This window comes from Antedon mediterranea, chromosome 1 (genome assembly GCF_964355755.1).
Source record: "Antedon mediterranea chromosome 1, ecAntMedi1.1, whole genome shotgun sequence".
NCBI classification, from domain to species: domain Eukaryota; kingdom Metazoa; phylum Echinodermata; class Crinoidea; order Comatulida; family Antedonidae; genus Antedon; species Antedon mediterranea.
Window position 1 is genome coordinate 9,555,271 of NC_092670.1, and position 18,234 is coordinate 9,573,504.

The following is an 18,234-nucleotide window of genomic DNA, read 5'->3' on the forward strand; positions in this document are numbered from 1 at the left end:
TAATAATTAGCGTACATTGCTTATGTGTAAAAAAAACTTTAAACTTTAAAATAGCGTGTGTTGATCAATGGTTACTGTACAAAGGACACAATGACAAACAGACTTGTACTTAGATTGACAAAACAGACTTAGATTGTACTGGGTCACCCCCTATAAACAAGAAATACATTTTTCTAAGTTACCTACTGAAAATTTAATATCAATATACTGTATAACTATAACTAAATACCAAATGCGGCCTTAAAAATGCAAAACTAATGAGTACATGATTATATTCTATAGGAACAGACACAACTGCTAACACTCTGCTATGGGCATTGCTGTACATGGCAGCGTTTCCAAAGAAACAGGCTCTCATACACGATGAACTGGATAGGGTTGTTGGACCAAATGGACAACTGAACTTAGAACATAGGCCAGATATGCCATACCTAGGTAAGAATATCTAAAAGTATTGAATTCAATCAATATTGACTTAAATCGACATCATTTTAAAAATTAATTAATTAGATGATAGACAATGATAATCTAAATGCCAATTTTTGGTGACAATGACAACCTGAATAACAATGTTTGGTGACATTACCAGATTAAAAAATAGTTCCCATAAAAGGCAGCATAACATCAATTGAAACTTTTTTACTTCATTCTTCAAGCATGATCTCTCTAAGGCATGACGTACAATATAAGAATCTTTGCATGATATAGTAATTAGTATTAGTACTGTAATTATTTGCATGTACAATGGTTTATCAATGAAATATTGGGAATTCTTTAACATTTTTATACATGTGTAGTATACTGTATATTTGATTGTATGCTTAAAGACTTGGAAGTAATTAATGGAATGTATAACAGTAATCTAAACTGTGTTGTAGAGGGCCGGCATAGTCAATAATGACACTATCACAACACTAATGCCTATGTAGGCATGTGCAATCAATTCTGAATTACCTAATCAAAATATTTCTAATGAAAATAATACAATGTATGTTTTTGTCTATACTATACTAAGCATAGTTTGCATGATGGCATGTCTTGTAAAATCTGACATTCTTTCTATCTGATCATTTATCTCCTTCAAAAACTTTGCAGAAGCAACCGTCTATGAGATTCTTCGCTACAGTTCTCTTACTATATTGGGAGTTCCACACGCCGCAGCAAGAGACACTAACGTTCGAGGATTTCACATACCGAAAGGTGGGGAATTATCATTACACCACTAACAACCATTGTTTACTAATTTTGTTATCCTACAGAGGCAGCGATACTGGAATGTTTCAGATCAACTATTGAGTTTGGTCTGCCGCACGCAGCATCGATGAACACAGAATTAAGAGGTTTTAACATACCCAAAGGTAGCAAAGGGCAAGCAGATCTCTTCCAACAAATTTGTCTATAGATCTATATATTTGTCATTCTCTGTAAATGTCTGTATAACCTACAGTAGATAGATTGCTTTACAATATGTTAATAAATTCTTGTCCCGAATTTGCATATTTAAATTTGCATATTGTAATTTGCATATCCTAATTTCATGTTTATTTGTTGTATTTTTTAAAATTATATGGGTTTCTAAATTTAGCATTAATTGTAAAATTCTTATTCTTAGAATATACTGTTATTAGAGCATGAAGTATGTTATCTTTTTATGTCGTCAATGACGTTCAGTTAAAAAGTCATCTCCTAGATTTCTTTTGTATAAAACCAGTTTCTGTTTGTTACTGAAATAAACATTTTACAGTCAATATTTAACTTATTTAACAATTTCTCCAACAGTAGAATACTAGATTAGAAATATTATGCATGAATGTTATTATAAGTCTGCAGTAGGTCTATTGTTCTATTATACAGTAATATTCTTGGTGTTAATATGTCATTTGAACTCTTAGTATGTCCTTAGTATGTAAATTCTAACTAATGCAGGCCTGCTAATGTACTGAACTAAATATTGTGTATGATTTTTAAATCCTAAATTCATACTTTAAAATTAAAAACAAAATTTACCAATTATTAGTAAAAATTATTATAAAAATAGCCCCATAAAAAATTAAAATTACATTCTAATAGTTACAGTATAAAACAAAACCTGATTTAATATATAACTTTTTACATTTAATTTGATGTTTAACATTCAATTATATAATATAAAAAATATCATCTACTGTAAAATATACTAAAGTTTATCTTACTGTATGGCAATATTACATTTTTTCAAATTACTTATTTATATTTGAATATGTATTATGAATTCCAGGACCACACGCTAAATGCTAAATTGCTAATTTAATAATATATTGTCTTATTTTAGGAACACAAGTCCTGGCAAACATTTGGGCTGTTCACCACGACGAGGAAGCTTGGGACAGGCCTCATGAATTCCTACCAGAACGATTCTTAAACAGCGAAGGAAAGATGAAAAAGCCGTCGGAATTCCCTCACTTTATGCCGTTTTCAACCGGTAGACGTATTTGTATTGGAAAGAACATCGCAAAGTGCGAGTTATTCTTGTTGATTGGAAACTTACTGCAAGAGTACACGTTCAGAATGCCAGACAATGTGGAGCCGGATTTGGAAGGAGAAGTAACATTTTCGTTAGTGCCAAAACCATATGAAATAGTGGCTGAACCGCGTATAAAACCAGAGCCATAAACAAGTTCGGTTAAATAAGTATTAACACAAAAACATGATACAGTAACCTCCCATGTAAAGAAATAACCTTGTTTACATATTAATAGTTTAATTTAAACAACAATATATATCAACATGTTCTAAAAGTAAATTTAATACTTTTTAGAATTTTCAATTATATTAAAAGTTGTAATAAACAAATTATTATATTATATAAATACTCAATTAAATAATCAAGTTTGTTTTTCTCTAAAAATGTATAGTATAGTAAATGAAATAATTTCAACAAAATGGCAGTAGCGCCCCCTACTGTACCTTGATTCAAACACCTTGTTTAGTTAGGTCAAAGGTCATCAATATAGCGAATAATTGCCACATCAAATGTCAGAGTGATTATATCTTGTTTTAAATTCACAATTTTTGTTTATAAACTAATTATTTGAATATCATACTTTTTATGCTGATATAATTTTACACCCAAAACATAATATTATCTATATTATAAAAAAGTGTTCAATCATAGAAACATAGTGTATAGTATACCAACATACCTTGGGGTTGGACTTATTTCCCCTTGTTTGTTTCACCTTAATAGATGTAATGTGTCACCACCTAAATAGGGGTGTCGTTTTCAGTATTCACGTTATAAAAGTGGCAAAAAATAACATTTAACCTTTGATTACATTTTGCTTATTTCATAAAAATATTTAAGAATGATTTATGATCATCAGGTAACTATTTAGTACATTAATCATTATATTATAATATTAATATATTAACTTAATCAAAATCAAGAATACTGTAAATTTTGCATTAAACATTAACAATTATGAATAGCAAACATTCAATATAGACTTTGATAAAAGCATGCAGACAGTCAAACGTTTACACTACACATACAGTAGATAGTACGGTAGAAAATAATGAGCAACCTGACATGAAAGTACAATTGGAATCCATTAATCGATCCAGTACAAGTTGGCTGGACAATTTAGGCAGTCCCACAACAACCCATAACAGGCCTATACTATAAAACCTGCCATCAAATTCCTTTTACAGAAAGATACGAAGAAGATACTAATTAATTTTACAAACATTCAAAACTGGTAACTGGTAAAATTTGAATTCGGGACATTCAATTTGAATTCGGGCCAGTAAATTTGAATTCGGGCAAGTAAATTTGAATTCAGGCTAGTACAAAACTAATCTACTGGTCATTCAAATATAACCTTAAGTACAACCCCTAAGAATCAGTGTATTTTCATGTCATGTTGAGAACATTTTCTATCATACCAAACACTCCTGTAAATTAAACACATCAAAATTAAGATATTCACTGGTTTAGTAACACATGCGACACTGCAGTTATTTGGCCTAGATTCAAACTTTCATTAAATGTTCAAAGAATTAAATTGTTATAATGTTAAACATCATGCATTGAAAAATATTTAATTAAACATTATGTAACGTAACAAAATGCATGAGCTTGTAAATGTTGAGAACACAGTTTTATGTAAAACTGCCAATAAAATAGTTTATACCTTAAGCATTGTTTTTGAGATATTAATAAGTAATGTCTAAAGCTCTGATATTAACATAATGGGAATGGATGAAGGGTGGAAGGGGATATAATGGGTGGGAAGAGTCTGAGATAGAAGGGATAGAGGGTGGGAGGGAGAGGGAGTGGCAGGGGATAGAGGGTGGGAGTATATAGAGGGTGGGAAGAGATACAAACAAGAAATAGAGGATGGCAGGGGATAGAGGGTGGGAGTATATAGAGGGTGGGAAGAGATACAAACAAGGGATAGAGCATGGCAGGGGATAGTGGGAAGAGAAAAATTGGGTAGGAGGAGATAGAATAAGATGTAGGAGCAGGGAGAAGGAGGCCATACTTATACTATAGTATTCACAGTACAGTATGTACTTAAAAACAGGACTCTAAGAACAGGTGGGAGGTTATCCAAGATAAGGTTAATAATGATTGTCCCTTTTAAACTTTGAGACAATATTTATTATCTTCATTGTGAATGATTAATGCCAGATAAAAATAAATTATATATATATTTGATTTTATTACTGAAAACTTCAAAACATTCCAATTTCTGTTTATAAGTAGAATAAGGCAGTATTTTAAAACTATTTAGTAATTAATAAATCTGTAAAATAAGAATAAGATACCTATATAATGGTTTTGGAAAATTAATTTTACATTTGTATTCATTTTAAAATAGGTCATTGCTACCAATAAAATAATGAAACATAATTTGATATCAAGTGTTTGTTTATGATGGGTTTTAAATTACTGTTTAAATAACAGTGGTTTATTCTTGTACAAAATTTGAAAGGTGTAATTATTTCTATAAAAAAAATAATAATACTACACAGAGAAAAACATATATTATTAAATTTTGTATTATCTATTGTGTAAAAAGAATGTTTATTCAGATTAATTATAAATCAATTTTGTGAAAGTATTAATTAGTATTATTATTGCATTGTAAATACAATTTATTATAATAATTATTTCCCATTTTTATCTTAAAATATAATATAATCATGTATAGTTTTTAAAATTCTGGGCATATAATGTACAGTAAGGCAACAGTTTTAAAAAGAAATCAATATTAATAAGAATTTTTTTTTTATCAAGTCTTGATAAAGAAAGTTGTCTGAGAGCCAGATAAACTTAAGATCTTCTGGTCATTTTAGTAGGCCTATCAATGGTAATGTAATAATATAAATTTCATTATTATCTATCTACAGTATGTCTTTGTATAAATTCTATATTCTGTACTGTATATATACAAACCATTCATTTTGAATATACTGTACATTATAAATTGCCCAATTTAAAAAAAGATAAAAAACTTTCCTGATAGTAAACAACAATATAAAACAAAAAATATCACCTTTATCAAACCAAAAGAATTTGAAAAAAAAGAATTTTTTGGAGAATTTATTTTTTTTATTTTATTGAAGTGTATTTATACATAATAAAAGAAAAAGATAGAATGAAAACTTATGTATTATTATTTTATTAATTGTTGATAGGATACCAAGTGTGTGAGACATATTTGTTTATGTCAAGATAGTCAGGAAAGTGGGATAAAACTAACTGTAAATAATGCAATTTATTTTTGGCGGCCATGTTGAAAAAGTGAACACTTTGGCACAGACCATTAAGTAATAGGGGTGTTTCAGAAGGTGAAAAGCAAGGCTTGCTGGGATAATTAAACAATGCAAGTTATTACTGTACCTCTAATAAAAGACCACTTACAAGTAAAGACAATAGCAAAGTGGATTTTAAATGTTTTTACACCCGGAAATAAACATTTCAGAACAATAGAGAGTATAATATTTGGTATTAAACAAATTACCAATATTCATTGTAAGTAGTAAAAAAATTGATTAATGCAAGCCAGACATGCATGTTAAACTTAACTATTCTAATAGGGAAATATTGTACCTACTGTATTTGGTATACTGTAAAACAAACTGTACGAGGTATAATAAAGGGAAAATAATTTTTAAAAATTAAAACAATTACCTTTGGTCTCATTGTCTCACCAGTTGTCTTGATCTTAAAGAAGCAAAGATTTTGAAAAAAAAAGTGTTTACTCGTGTGAGCTTCAGTAGGACATCTTTCGGCAGTCAACAAACTGTTTGAGTGTGCCAAAGAAGAGTTTATACTGCAGCGGTATTGGCACAGAATCTCAAAGTAGCTGCAGCAATATGTGATTACTTACAGTACGTTATTTTCCCCCCAAGTATTATCAATAGTATTTTTTTTCAACACTGTCCTGATAAACAGATAGCAATCCATTCATAAGACAAACATACAAACAAGATACTGTACTGTACATAAACACAATTTTATAAAACCTTTTTTAGTGTGGAGTTCAGTCATCAAATCCTGACACCTGACAGGATTTGAACCAATCAACCCAGGATCGGTAGGCGGAACACCCTAACCACAAAGATACAACTCTTAATCAATTACAGTAGGCCTAGTATGTTTACACAATGAATGCAATTAGTTGAAATTAAATACAGTATTACAATGGGACAAGAATAAAAAGGTCTGTATTGTTGACGGAACGAGATAGAAACATTGGATTTCTAGTTGAATAGAAAAAAAGGTGAAGTTTGTTCAACCTGACAAATGACAGAATTGTGACACTGAGAGAAAGTCGACCCCTTTGTAACTTTTAAAGTGACAAAGGCAGTCTTAAATGACATTAAATATCTGGCGTTATTTCTTAATAAATAACCTCAAACAATCAAACACCATGCTATGTTTTAATTAATTACAACAAACAAACATACAGGAGGTACAGTAATGTAAATCAAGAAAAACTTCCCCCAGTATAGAGTATCACGGTGTTGACGTCACGAGTATAGAATTGATTTTGCATTTTTTGTTGTATATGACTACAGTAGAAAAACATACTGTATTGTACTGTATACTACAGTATGTCCTAATACTATAGCAAACTTTACAGAATGTTACATAAATGGCTTTGGAGAGGAGGAAGTATAATGCAATATGATAAGACATTTAAAATTAAGTTTTAGTATTCAATTACAATGTTTAGGCCCTTGGCTCCCCCTATTACAAAATCCTTGATCGGCCACTGTGTTAAAGGCAATGTTTATACATCATGCTTTATTTACAAATATTGTTACAAATATGCCATTCATAGAGCAAAATAATAATAAAGATAAATGGGTTAAGTATACAAAATTAATACTGAAATACAGTACAAAGAAATTCTTATTATTTTAAACATAAGATGCTATTATTATGGTTAAAGCACATCATTAATGTTACTAGTAGAATCACAATACAATTTCAAAAGCATACTTTGTACAAAACTTGTTGCATATTCTTGATATGGTTTAATGTTTTATTATCCATGTTTTTCAAAAATTATATTAAGAAATAATAGATAAAAAATATTTTACAAAAAGTACACAACATGCTGGTATTTTATTAACAAATTTATTATAAAAAACAAATCATAAAGGATCATAAATCACATCACAAATTTTTCACTGCTTATTAAACATACCGTACAAGAACTATATAGAGGGCTCACTTGCAAATAAAATGCATTGGTTTTATTCAGAACTGGACATGTATTTGCAAGTAAAGGTACAAAAGTGGTATAGAATAATTGTAGAGTATATATTAAAACAAGGGTCTTGATCTACAGGGACTGGGAAGGTTGAGTAAAAATATTTTCCAGAAACCCATTGATGATAGGAATCTGATTTTCTGACAGTTTTATCAGGTAAATTATTATTTTCTGATCAAATTTTGGTCAAAAGTGAATAACTACCGTATACAATATTAAAATGGCATATTCACCAAAAAGTTTTTTTTTTCTTTTTTTATCTGGGGGAACAATAAGCTAGACAAAAGTTTGTAAAGGGAATTATTTTTAATTGATATCAAAATAATTAAACGGTAAACACTTCATAAAATAAATTATTTTATCTTATAATACAGTATTAGTAATTTTTTAGGGTCAATTTGATAATGTACATTTAATAAACAGAAAGGATCAGAATAATAGTAGTACTAAATGCTGTTGTCTTTTACGTTTGGCATACAGACAAGCATTTTGTACATGCACATGCTCATAGACAACAACTGGCAGCGTCACATCAATCAATATAGTACCTGCTTGCTAGTGGAAGTTGATGTAGAACTAGAATTTGTTGATGTGCTTGCTTTTGTTGACTCCTTGAGAAGAATAAACAGATTATAATAGTACAACTATCCTACAATGTACTCGGTGTATCCATTTCTTGCTTTCATTTTTTCCCTTTGAACTTCTTTAATAGATTGTTTGTTATGGTAACTTAAATCCTTTCTTTCATTTAAAAAAAATCAATTATGTTATTTTTCATACAATATTTATTGAATGCTCACTGGTTAAACTCAGTGGGCTACAGAGCTTAAGGGGCCCTCTAGAATGTGTGCAGCCTAATGGAAATTACTCAGCGTTGGAGGGCCCCCCTAGCTTAGGAGTGCTAAACCACTGGGGGGGGGGGTGCCTTCACCCCCTGCGTTTATGCCTTGGCCTGTTGAAAACTGGACTTCTCTTTTATTTGCGCTACTAAAGTAGAATCCTTTTATTTGATTGAGACAGCAATAAATATTACAATTACAATTACAGCCAGAAAATAGAATGGCAATCATAATGATGACAATTTTATTGCCAAAGTTATATCAATTCAACCATGGAGGTATAAACCTCCATGATTCAACAAAGCAAAAACCAAATGATTACTTTATTATTAATATTAATAATAGTAATACAGTTAACACAACATAAATAAATGGTTCGTCATTGTTTTATTATTTAATATAACTCATTGTATTATGAATCAAATGTAGGCTGGCAATATTTATGACAGAACGCAATAATTTAATTTCTAATCACGCTAGGCCCCAGTGAGTTCACAAACGATAGTACAATGCAGTTTATCAACAATCCACCACGCGCCCTTTGTGAGGTCTAACCGACCTTTTGTTTAGCTAACCAACCGAGACAAAGAATGTCTAGGCCTAGGCCTAGAGATGAACCCGATTTTGAAGCTCTCTGTACACAAAAATAGAAATGAAAAAACAGGTTATTTTTCTTACCGGATATCCTCCTGGGAACTGCCTCATCGGGGAACCAGATGGAGGTTGTGGAGTTGGAAATCTTGGTTGTGGAATTGGACCATTTCCCGACATGAACGGATTGGCGGCCATTTTGAAAAAGTGAACACTTTGGCCAAGACCATTAAGTTTTAGGGGTGTTTCATAAAACGAGGCAGACGATAGCCTCGTTTTCGTGTATTGCGTTTTCCTTTTTAAAGGTATCAGTACTGTATTAATATCATCCCCTCTCGGTCCCTCGCTTTTTGTGAATATACGGTACACATTGTTATATTATTGCAGTAATTGTCTGCCGTAGGCCTAAAATAATTTCAAACCATGTACTATTTGACTGTGTTTGACCATGAATAAATGAATGATATGTAATTTTTACACAATTCGTCCCATATATTCTCTCAATGTTCTTATAAGATAAGATAAGATAAGATAACTTTTATTGATCCTCAAAAAGGAAATTCATTGCTCGTCATAATAACAAAGAAAACACTATAAAAACAAATATAGCATCTTCTTTTTTTCTTTCATAGTAAACAAAAACAGAAAAGACATTATTTTTATTGCTGTGTAGTTATTTTATTCAGAAAACTAAAAAACAAATGCTCTACAGGAATTGTTGACCCAAATCTAATAAGCTTTTCAAAAATTAGACGATGTACATTCTTAAGCATAATATATATATTTATACTAACTTCACCATAGATCCCTTGTAAAATAATATATATATACAAAAATATGTCTTCTTGATATTATTTGCTTGATGAGTCAAACTATATTCGCACACACTCAACTTTATATTTGCTATATAAAAATTTGAGAATAAATTTAATATACAATTTACTGCATTTTGTTGACATTTAAAATATCATTTTTGCTGCCTACATTACTATATTTAATTACAGGCATTAATAATTATATAATTTATGTATGTCTACTCATATATCATGATTACCAAGCTTAAATCATTTATTGATTGGTAGGCCGAGAGTACCAAATGAATGAAGGAAAATGGTGAAGAGTCTTGAGGCGCAGGTAGCTTATGTTAGCAATATAGTACATTTCTTTTTTAAAGTAACAAAACAAAAAAATGTATTAGGCAGGAAAGGCCCTTTAGGCCGGATAAAAAAAATTCATGCCTTATATGAAATGTAAAAGGGATGTGAAACTCATAATAAAATGATTTTCTTTATCTGACCTTAAATCCTCTATCCACAGTGACGTATATAGAGGTAAAAACTGTAAGCATATTCGTTAAAGATGTATTGTCCCCCAAAAACATGAAAGGTGAAGATTAATTAAGCAGACTTTGAATAAGTTATTTTGTATTTTTTAGTTATTCACTTTCGTAGAAGAAAAAAAAAATGTTTCACTTATAAAATGAAAAAATAAGTTAAATTCAACCACAAACCCATTGGCTGGCAGCCAATTTGACACCATTTTGTTTGGTTTTTCTTTTTGCTTTTAAAATTACAGTTTTTTTCAGGTAAATAATTTTATTTTCTTTTGATCCCATTTTTAGTCAAAGTGGATAATTATCATGTGACATTAAAATGGCATATTCAACAAAAACAATTGTAAGAATAATTTTATGAGGTGGACAATACATCTTTAAGATAATGACACTCATTGACTATGACGATCATTAATATCGTCAATTGCATCAAACAATTATCAAAACAAATTATCATTATCCTACAAATATGTTTGGTTGCCCTTTAAATATATTTTATATATTTATAATATATAATATTGATACTTAATTATTTCTCACTCTTGGTGTACAGTGTTACTGTACATTCATACATTTTCTGTTCATAAACATTCACCTGATAGTTGCATACACATATTTAAAGGCTTGTCTGAACACATCCCTTTATCGTAACAAACACTATTGTATTCTCTACTAGTACCTGTTCATACCAGGGAGTTGTTAAGCTGTACATAGTATATAGTTGTATATGTTCACCTGATGTCAATTACATACAGTAAACCCAACGGGAAACCCACCTGCCCTGGGAAACCCACCTGCCCTGGGAAACCCACCTGCCCTGGGAAACCCACCTGCCCTGGGAAACCCACCTGCCCTGGGAGTTCACTTTCCCCAATGAGTCCACCCGGTCTAGGTCCTCCTAATTGAGAATATTAAGCTCATCATTTCACTTCACAATTTCTTACCAACATACAGCTAATGGAATTTTAAAAACTTAAATGATTTGTTATATAAAAGAAAGTTTATTTTATATTTGTAACTATAATGTACATATCTTTATGTTTAATTGATTTTTAGTTATTGCCTTAAATAATCAAACAATTAAAAAATAAATAAAATTCCTTAAAAAAACTGGATCAGTAAAAAGAAATATTCTTTGCGGCTTTTGCACATATGGTACACAAGCTATAAATGTTATATATACACATAAGCTTCTCCTTCACAAACTAATATTAATAATATTATTGTATTTCTTTTTAATACATATACAATTCTGTCCAGAAATAGTATAAATTATGGTTGATACAAAATGCAGTAGAATCCCTTCTTTGGGACACGCCTAATCAGGCGGGAACAATTACGTCCCCTAATCAAGGGACGCTCCTATTAAGAGGACTTAAAATAGGGGCAATATATGTTAACACTATGAATAACCTATAATCTGGGGACACCTCTATTAAGAGGACACGAAATAGGGGCAATATATGTTTAACACTATGAATAACCCATAATCTGGGGACACCTCTATTAAGAGGACACGAAATAGGGGCAATATATGTTAACACTATGAATAACCTATAATCTGGGGACACCTCTATTAAGAGGACTTAAAATAGGGGCAATGTTAACACTATGAATAACCTATAATCTGGGGACACCTCGATTAAGAGGACACGAAATAGGGGCAATATATGTTGTGTTCTAAAGGTGTCCCCTTAATAGAGGTTCTAATGTAGTAACATTTACACTAGTAAGTACAAAGGAATAATTATCATATATACCATTATATCCCATACTTTTCACTAATGAGTTTTTTGTGCAAATACATTGACTCCTCAGTAGTAAAACGTACATCTAGATTTGAAAGACTTAACATTAAAAAAAAGACTGAAGTTACAAAAATGTACATAAATGGCAAATGTATTCTAAAAGATAAAAATAAATTGAAAATGGTTTATAACAGAGATAATTAACAATACTATTCAAAAACCTTTGCATAATTAAATCATTATGGCAATTCATCTATATTTTGAATATGATCATCAAAATAAAACTTCCATTTACATACGTTAGATAAATTATCGTACCTTTGTTAATGACACTCACAAAATAGCACCCAACAACAATAATGCCATACATAAATGGTTATGACAATAAACAATTAGAAGCCATTTTGTGTCAAGTATACAGTCTGCACCGATGCTCTACATCAGGTGCATTCCACACCTAATTTAACATATTATTACTGTGCTTGCATTCACACTTAGTTCTCACTTGGATACATGGCAACAACATAGGCTCATTTCAAGTGAGTTGACCAATCACAAGCAATGGATTCGAACCATCTCTTGTCATTGGTCAACGCGATTACATTGCTCTTACATCTATGCATTACACCTCCCAGTGGGAACCAAGTTTAGGATTGGGCCCCACTTAGAACAAACACAATTCTGCAGACTCAATACAAGTGAGTTGACCAATCACAAGCCAGATTTTGAGTAATACTTGGATAGTGATTGGTCAAGTGGAAATAAACTTTTAACAAAGGGAGACACACCTAAACATTTAAATATTTGAATATTGAAATACTTTTTAAGGGAAATATGTCATTTTAAGTATCAAATTGTGATTGGTGAATATGACAATGCAACCAGCTTGTGGTAATATGACTGGTCACTGATGATATTTGAAACGTTACCATAAATACTTAAAACAACCCATCATGCATATCTTTAATAAATTCTTTTTTAAGTAACGATTATTAACAGATTAATTGATTTGGTGCAGCATTTGAAAAAATTTTTATGAGCCATTTAAAACCATATTCTTGCTATTTATTTATACAGTAGGCTAGACACTCATTTAGTTTTCATACAACGTATAATATTTTCCTGTAATATGACTACAATTGACTGTGATATTTTATTGAGGGTTAATACATTTAATATTTGAGAATTTTTTATATTTACTGTTTGGTATTTTGAATACTTTAAGTATTACATTAAAAAATTCTAAATACAGTAGAGTGAAGGGACACTTTCTTGTTAAACGAAAACGGAGTAATATATGTCTTATGCCAACACTAGAAAGGGAACAGCCCTATTAAGGGGACACTCTGGAAGGTCCTGAAGGTGTCCCCTTAATAGGGGTTCTATTTTACCCCCATTTACATTATTGTTCTATACAGTCTAGATACAAGCCCATTCCAGGACCATACATTTGTTTTACCAAATATATGGGTTGTCTATACCCATATAGGGCATTTTCCATAAAACTGACCTCATATTTGGGAATGGGCTTTTATCACAGAATGTATAAAAGGTTTTATTTACAGTAAATAGTATATTAAAATTAGATGTTTTAATTAAAATTAACAGGCATCTAATTCTAGATTGCAAATTGAACTAAAAAATTGGATAATAAATAAAAACAATAATGTTTCCCCAACAACTAAAGACCCTTTATTCAAGGACTCACTCAAAATCACTTTCCTGTGGCTTCCATTAAGTGATTCTAATTTGGGACCAATACTGCTATAAAACAACTACAACCCTCATTTTATAAACTGTGTTTAACTGAAGATATGTAGATAACAATAATACTAATCATTACAATAATATACAATTATATAAAAGGCAATAAAATAAATGTTTGTAAATAATAATAATAATATAATATAATTAAATTATTTGCTATAGTAGATGTCAAAGGTGTTTTTAATAAGACACAGTATCATTGGTTGATTAACTACATCACATATTGGAGGTAAAAAAATAAGACCACATTTATCAGGCCAGACCACACCTTCTCCCCACACCCGACCAAAGCTTTTAAATGATAAACAACAGAACAGAACCAACTCCTTCCCCGTTTACGACCCCGCATACAGGCTTGCCATAAGTACCATAGGATTGGTTTGTTTTTATCAGGGAGAAAAAATGTCTGAAATCTATCTTTACAATATTTTATTTCTATAACGAACTAAAGCATACATGTGACAAAGGGTAGACAGTTTTTAATTTATTAAAGACCCAAGATTAATTCTTTGTTTAGCTCTCATTAAATAATCCAGATAACTATTTGTTTTTACTCTTTCTACATAACATAAAAAAGTATAACAGGCGTGTACCAGTGGCGTAACACAGAGGCCCCTGGTTAAGGAATCCTAAGTGGCTCTCTAACACTGGAGACCTCGGGTGTTTTTGACATATTTTATTGCCTGTTTTTTTCTCTGGGCACTTCTCAGGGGCTCCCATAAACTGTGAATAACAAGCCCCAGACAATGTGTGCATAGTGTTTTGCAGAAAGAAAAGATAGGACATTAGGTAAACTTACAATATTTAGGGTCCAACCCCCTATTTCGAAGCCCTGCCACTGCTTGCGTTAATAACAAATCTTGCAATTGAACACCACAGCAGACACGCAATCAAAATCAAATTTATGCTATTTATTTGATCTTAATTGTAGTGGAAAATAATAATATCGCAATTTTTTTCCAAAACAATTAATTTTGCTTAGTGGAAGTTAGCCATTACAGGATTTGATGAAACTGATATAATAATAATAATTATTGTGAATTAATTATTTCTGAATATAAACTTGCAATTGACAAGCGCCAAGACTAGACTATTAAAACATTAGTACTTTGAAATACAAAAATAGTTTTTGTTAATTAAAAATAAAAATTTAATTATAAACATAGAATTCCTTATAGATGAAATACTAAAATACATTTTTCATTTCATTTAAAAGAATTTCTATGACTTGGTTCTGGTACATAAGATTTGCAGCAACATTTCCAATGGCGTCCTCTTGTGGCCACATCAATGTTGGTCCTAAAACTGTCGCCAGATTATGTACTGTCATATTGTTCACTTCTGCTTTTGCCGCCACTCTACAATGTAGATAAATCAACACATTTAAAATAAACAACAAATTAATTTCAAAACGCACAACATACTGCAGGTTTTAATCATTATCAATATTAGAGAGTTTTAATTTAAGTGGAGGTGCCGTCCGTCCGTCCGTAAATAGGTGGCAAATTCTAGCAGTATAATGGGAGACTTTATAAAATCATGGCTGTTGTATATCTTCTTACTATAAACTGTAACTGTATATAAAGATGCTAACACGTTAAATTATTCCATCTAATAGCAACTAAATTCAACATGAGGTTAACAGTATAACACTTGTATGGACTCTGTGTATCTGTTATTGCTGTCCTCAATATACTACAATGGCCAAACCTAGTGTTTAAAAAAGTCTTGGAAAACAAAATGTGTGCCAGGGTCTTTCTAAGCGTGGCATATCTCGATGTAACATAACAATTACAATATGATGATCACCTGATCTGCTGGTTGTGATTAATCAACTCATTTGAGTTGTGGTTATGCATTGTTGTGTTGCATCCAAGTGGGTTTATTAAGGTGGAAAATGTGTTTTCTAATTTTGTTAAATAATAAATATTGGTATAATTACCTGACTAAATGTTCAAAGAATAACTTCATTGTAGCATAATTGCAAGGAGGCAGCCTTCTTACTAACTCGCGTATATTTCTGATACGAGATTTTCGGTCTGGCGCTTCTAAAAAAAAAAAAGAATATACAATTTTATTTTTAAAAATTCAGCAAAGCAGAGCAACTTTATTCAAAATTACATTTTTAGTTTTTATGGTAATTTTTTTCATTAATAATAATAGTGTATTTATTAAAATCATTTTCATAGAAAAAAACACAAACACAATAGATTTTTATATAAAAAAATTACTACAATGTACACAATGATTTACTTATGACATGTCATTAAGGAGGAGGGTAATATTTAAATTTTTTTTTATAATTAGAAATATCATACACAACAAGTTCCTCATTTAAATACACAAGTTTCCGAGTTAATCCATGACCTAAATTGGTATATTTTATTCTTTTGCCTTTTAGAGTTTAAAACTAATTTACTTTACGTTTTATTTATATCTCCTGCCCCAGTACCGTTTTGATTACGATCATGGAGGAAATTACCTCACGACTATTTAATCAACTGTAGTAGATTTGCACTAGACAGTTTTACAGGAAAAAAGAGAAGACTTACTGAGTGCAGTAATGAAACTGTTGTACATCTGACATGGAATTAATGGATCTGGAAGTTCACGAAAGAACAACTTTAACGCACCAGAAATCACATGTATATCATCGAAAGGAGGATTATCCATGTTAACTTCGTGTTCTAAATTAAAATATGAAGAAAAAAAAATCAATAGCAGTAGAATCTTCTCTTTATTTTAAATAAATAATGCTAAATTGTGTACAAGTGGACAAGCCAAGACAACAATTTTCTTATCTACTCATGTGGGTCTTGTGATTTTTCATCAGTTGTTGAAAAAAACTGTGTCAATCAAGGAAGCAAATCACAAATTTACATTCCAAGATTTGTTCCACCACAAGAACTCTGGACAAGAACAGCCTTGAATGACAGGGCCGTAGCCATCAGTACAGTTGGTAAGGTTCCAACCTGACCACTTTTTCACAGAGGCATTTGACAATCCAGTGACTTGAACAGAGATCTTCCCTTGCGAAAATCAGACTACTTAATTTCTTGTGTCTAACATCATTGAATGGTGATGTCTTAATAACCACTCAGGCACTTGACTTAAGACATTATATATCAATTAAAATTGCCTCTTACCATAATCAATCTCACATCGTAGTTTTTGTACCAATGATAAGTTAGCGGACAATCTGTATATCCCTACGACGTTTAAACCTTTCCTGTCGATAGTTGAGATACACGCTTCAACAAACTTTGGAATTGTTGTGCCTTCTTTCTCGCATAATTTATCAAGTCTCTTACCAAAAACATTCTCCTCTGTTGGGAAAAAATACAAGATTATGTTGATGATAGTCAGGAGTAGAACTACTTCTACATATCTATATTTAACAACACTATAGTATACAAATAATGAATGTTTATTAGTGTAATGGTACAAATAATGGCATGAGGTAAATGATGAAATTTTATACACTATATCAACGAGGCAAAGCCGAGTTGATATTTAACCGTTCATCATTCACCAAATGCCATTTTTTTTACCATAACACGAACAAAAAAAACCATCATCATAACATTCAAATAGCGGCGAAAGTACAAAATAGGTGGCACTGTTGTATTTCAAAAGCAATAGTATAAACGCGAAAGATTTTTTTCCCTACACGAAAAAAAGTACTATTGAACGATCGTTTAAACGATCGTTTAATAGTGCATACTATTGCACACCATCAATCAAATGACAGGAATTTATTTAGGTGTTATACAATATATGTTACCATTTCCCCAATTTAAAAATACTTGAACCGCCCCTGATAGTGTACACAAATATGTATGCTCTTTATTCAAGTAGGCACGAAGAAAATATACCAATAACAAGGACTTTGCTAGAATAATAATTACCACATATTTACCTTTAAGAATCCCTTTTTTCTCTAATTCAGTCTTAGTCGGCCTCCTTAAAATACTGAAATATAATCTATTTTTAATTTTCTTCTTGTCAGTGGCTATAAAAAATAATACAAACATTATAAACCTTGATTAAAAATACTGTTTAATTGTCACTAACCTCTTGTGTACATTGATCAGGTAAATCTATAATCAGGGCACCCTGGTAAAACTCACTCACAGTCTTAGCATCCAATATGCACCATCAAATACTGACAATCTTGGCATGGCACC

General features: G+C 30.9%; 4 protein-coding genes across 18 annotated transcripts in view; 2 read left to right on the top strand and 2 right to left on the bottom strand.

Moving 5' to 3' along the window:
* Positions 1-6,168, top strand: part of LOC140055683 (steroid 17-alpha-hydroxylase/17,20 lyase-like) — a 38,551-nt gene extending 32,383 nt beyond the window's left edge. For 5 of the 6 annotated variants that reach the window (XM_072101082.1, XM_072101058.1, XM_072101067.1 and 2 more), the window contains exons 3-5: positions 283-435; positions 1,096-1,200; positions 2,312-6,168. In XM_072101082.1, the coding sequence (XP_071957183.1) occupies positions 283-435; positions 1,096-1,200; positions 2,312-2,652 (599 nt within the window). In that variant the 3' untranslated portion in view covers positions 2,653-6,168. Of the gene's footprint in view, positions 1-282; positions 436-1,095; positions 1,201-1,259; positions 1,359-2,311 lie in introns of all 6 variants that reach the window. The other variant, XM_072101090.1, reaches the window with a different exon arrangement.
* Positions 1-9,431, bottom strand: part of LOC140055646 (SWI/SNF-related matrix-associated actin-dependent regulator of chromatin subfamily D member 1-like) — a 125,759-nt gene extending 116,328 nt beyond the window's left edge. For 2 of the 6 annotated variants that reach the window (XM_072101010.1, XM_072101002.1), the window contains exons 1-3: positions 9,287-9,431; positions 8,318-8,380; positions 6,179-6,211 (exon numbers count right to left, since the gene is read on the bottom strand). In XM_072101010.1, coding sequence (XP_071957111.1) covers positions 6,179-6,211; positions 8,318-8,380; positions 9,287-9,397 — 207 coding nt within the window. In that variant the 5' untranslated portion in view covers positions 9,398-9,431. The remainder of the gene's footprint in view (positions 1-6,178; positions 6,212-8,317; positions 8,381-9,286) is intronic. The other 4 variants (XM_072101018.1, XM_072101034.1, XM_072101042.1 and 1 more) reach the window with 4 other exon arrangements.
* The window catches only part of LOC140055996 (tRNA endonuclease ANKZF1-like), a 344,549-nt gene that overhangs the window by 159,793 nt on the left and 166,522 nt on the right, over positions 1-18,234 (top strand). The window lies entirely within an intron of this gene.
* The window catches only part of LOC140055730 (rho GTPase-activating protein 15-like), a 39,313-nt gene continuing 30,942 nt past the window's right edge, over positions 9,864-18,234 (bottom strand). For 4 of the 5 annotated variants that reach the window (XM_072101121.1, XM_072101130.1, XM_072101113.1 and 1 more), the window contains exons 11-15: positions 17,967-18,059; positions 17,194-17,373; positions 16,600-16,734; positions 15,990-16,095; positions 9,864-15,405 (exon numbers count right to left, since the gene is read on the bottom strand). In XM_072101121.1, the coding sequence (XP_071957222.1) occupies positions 15,234-15,405; positions 15,990-16,095; positions 16,600-16,734; positions 17,194-17,373; positions 17,967-18,059 (686 nt within the window). In that variant the 3' untranslated portion in view covers positions 9,864-15,233. The remainder of the gene's footprint in view (positions 15,406-15,989; positions 16,096-16,599; positions 16,735-17,193; positions 17,374-17,966; positions 18,060-18,234) is intronic. The other variant, XR_011846691.1, reaches the window with a different exon arrangement.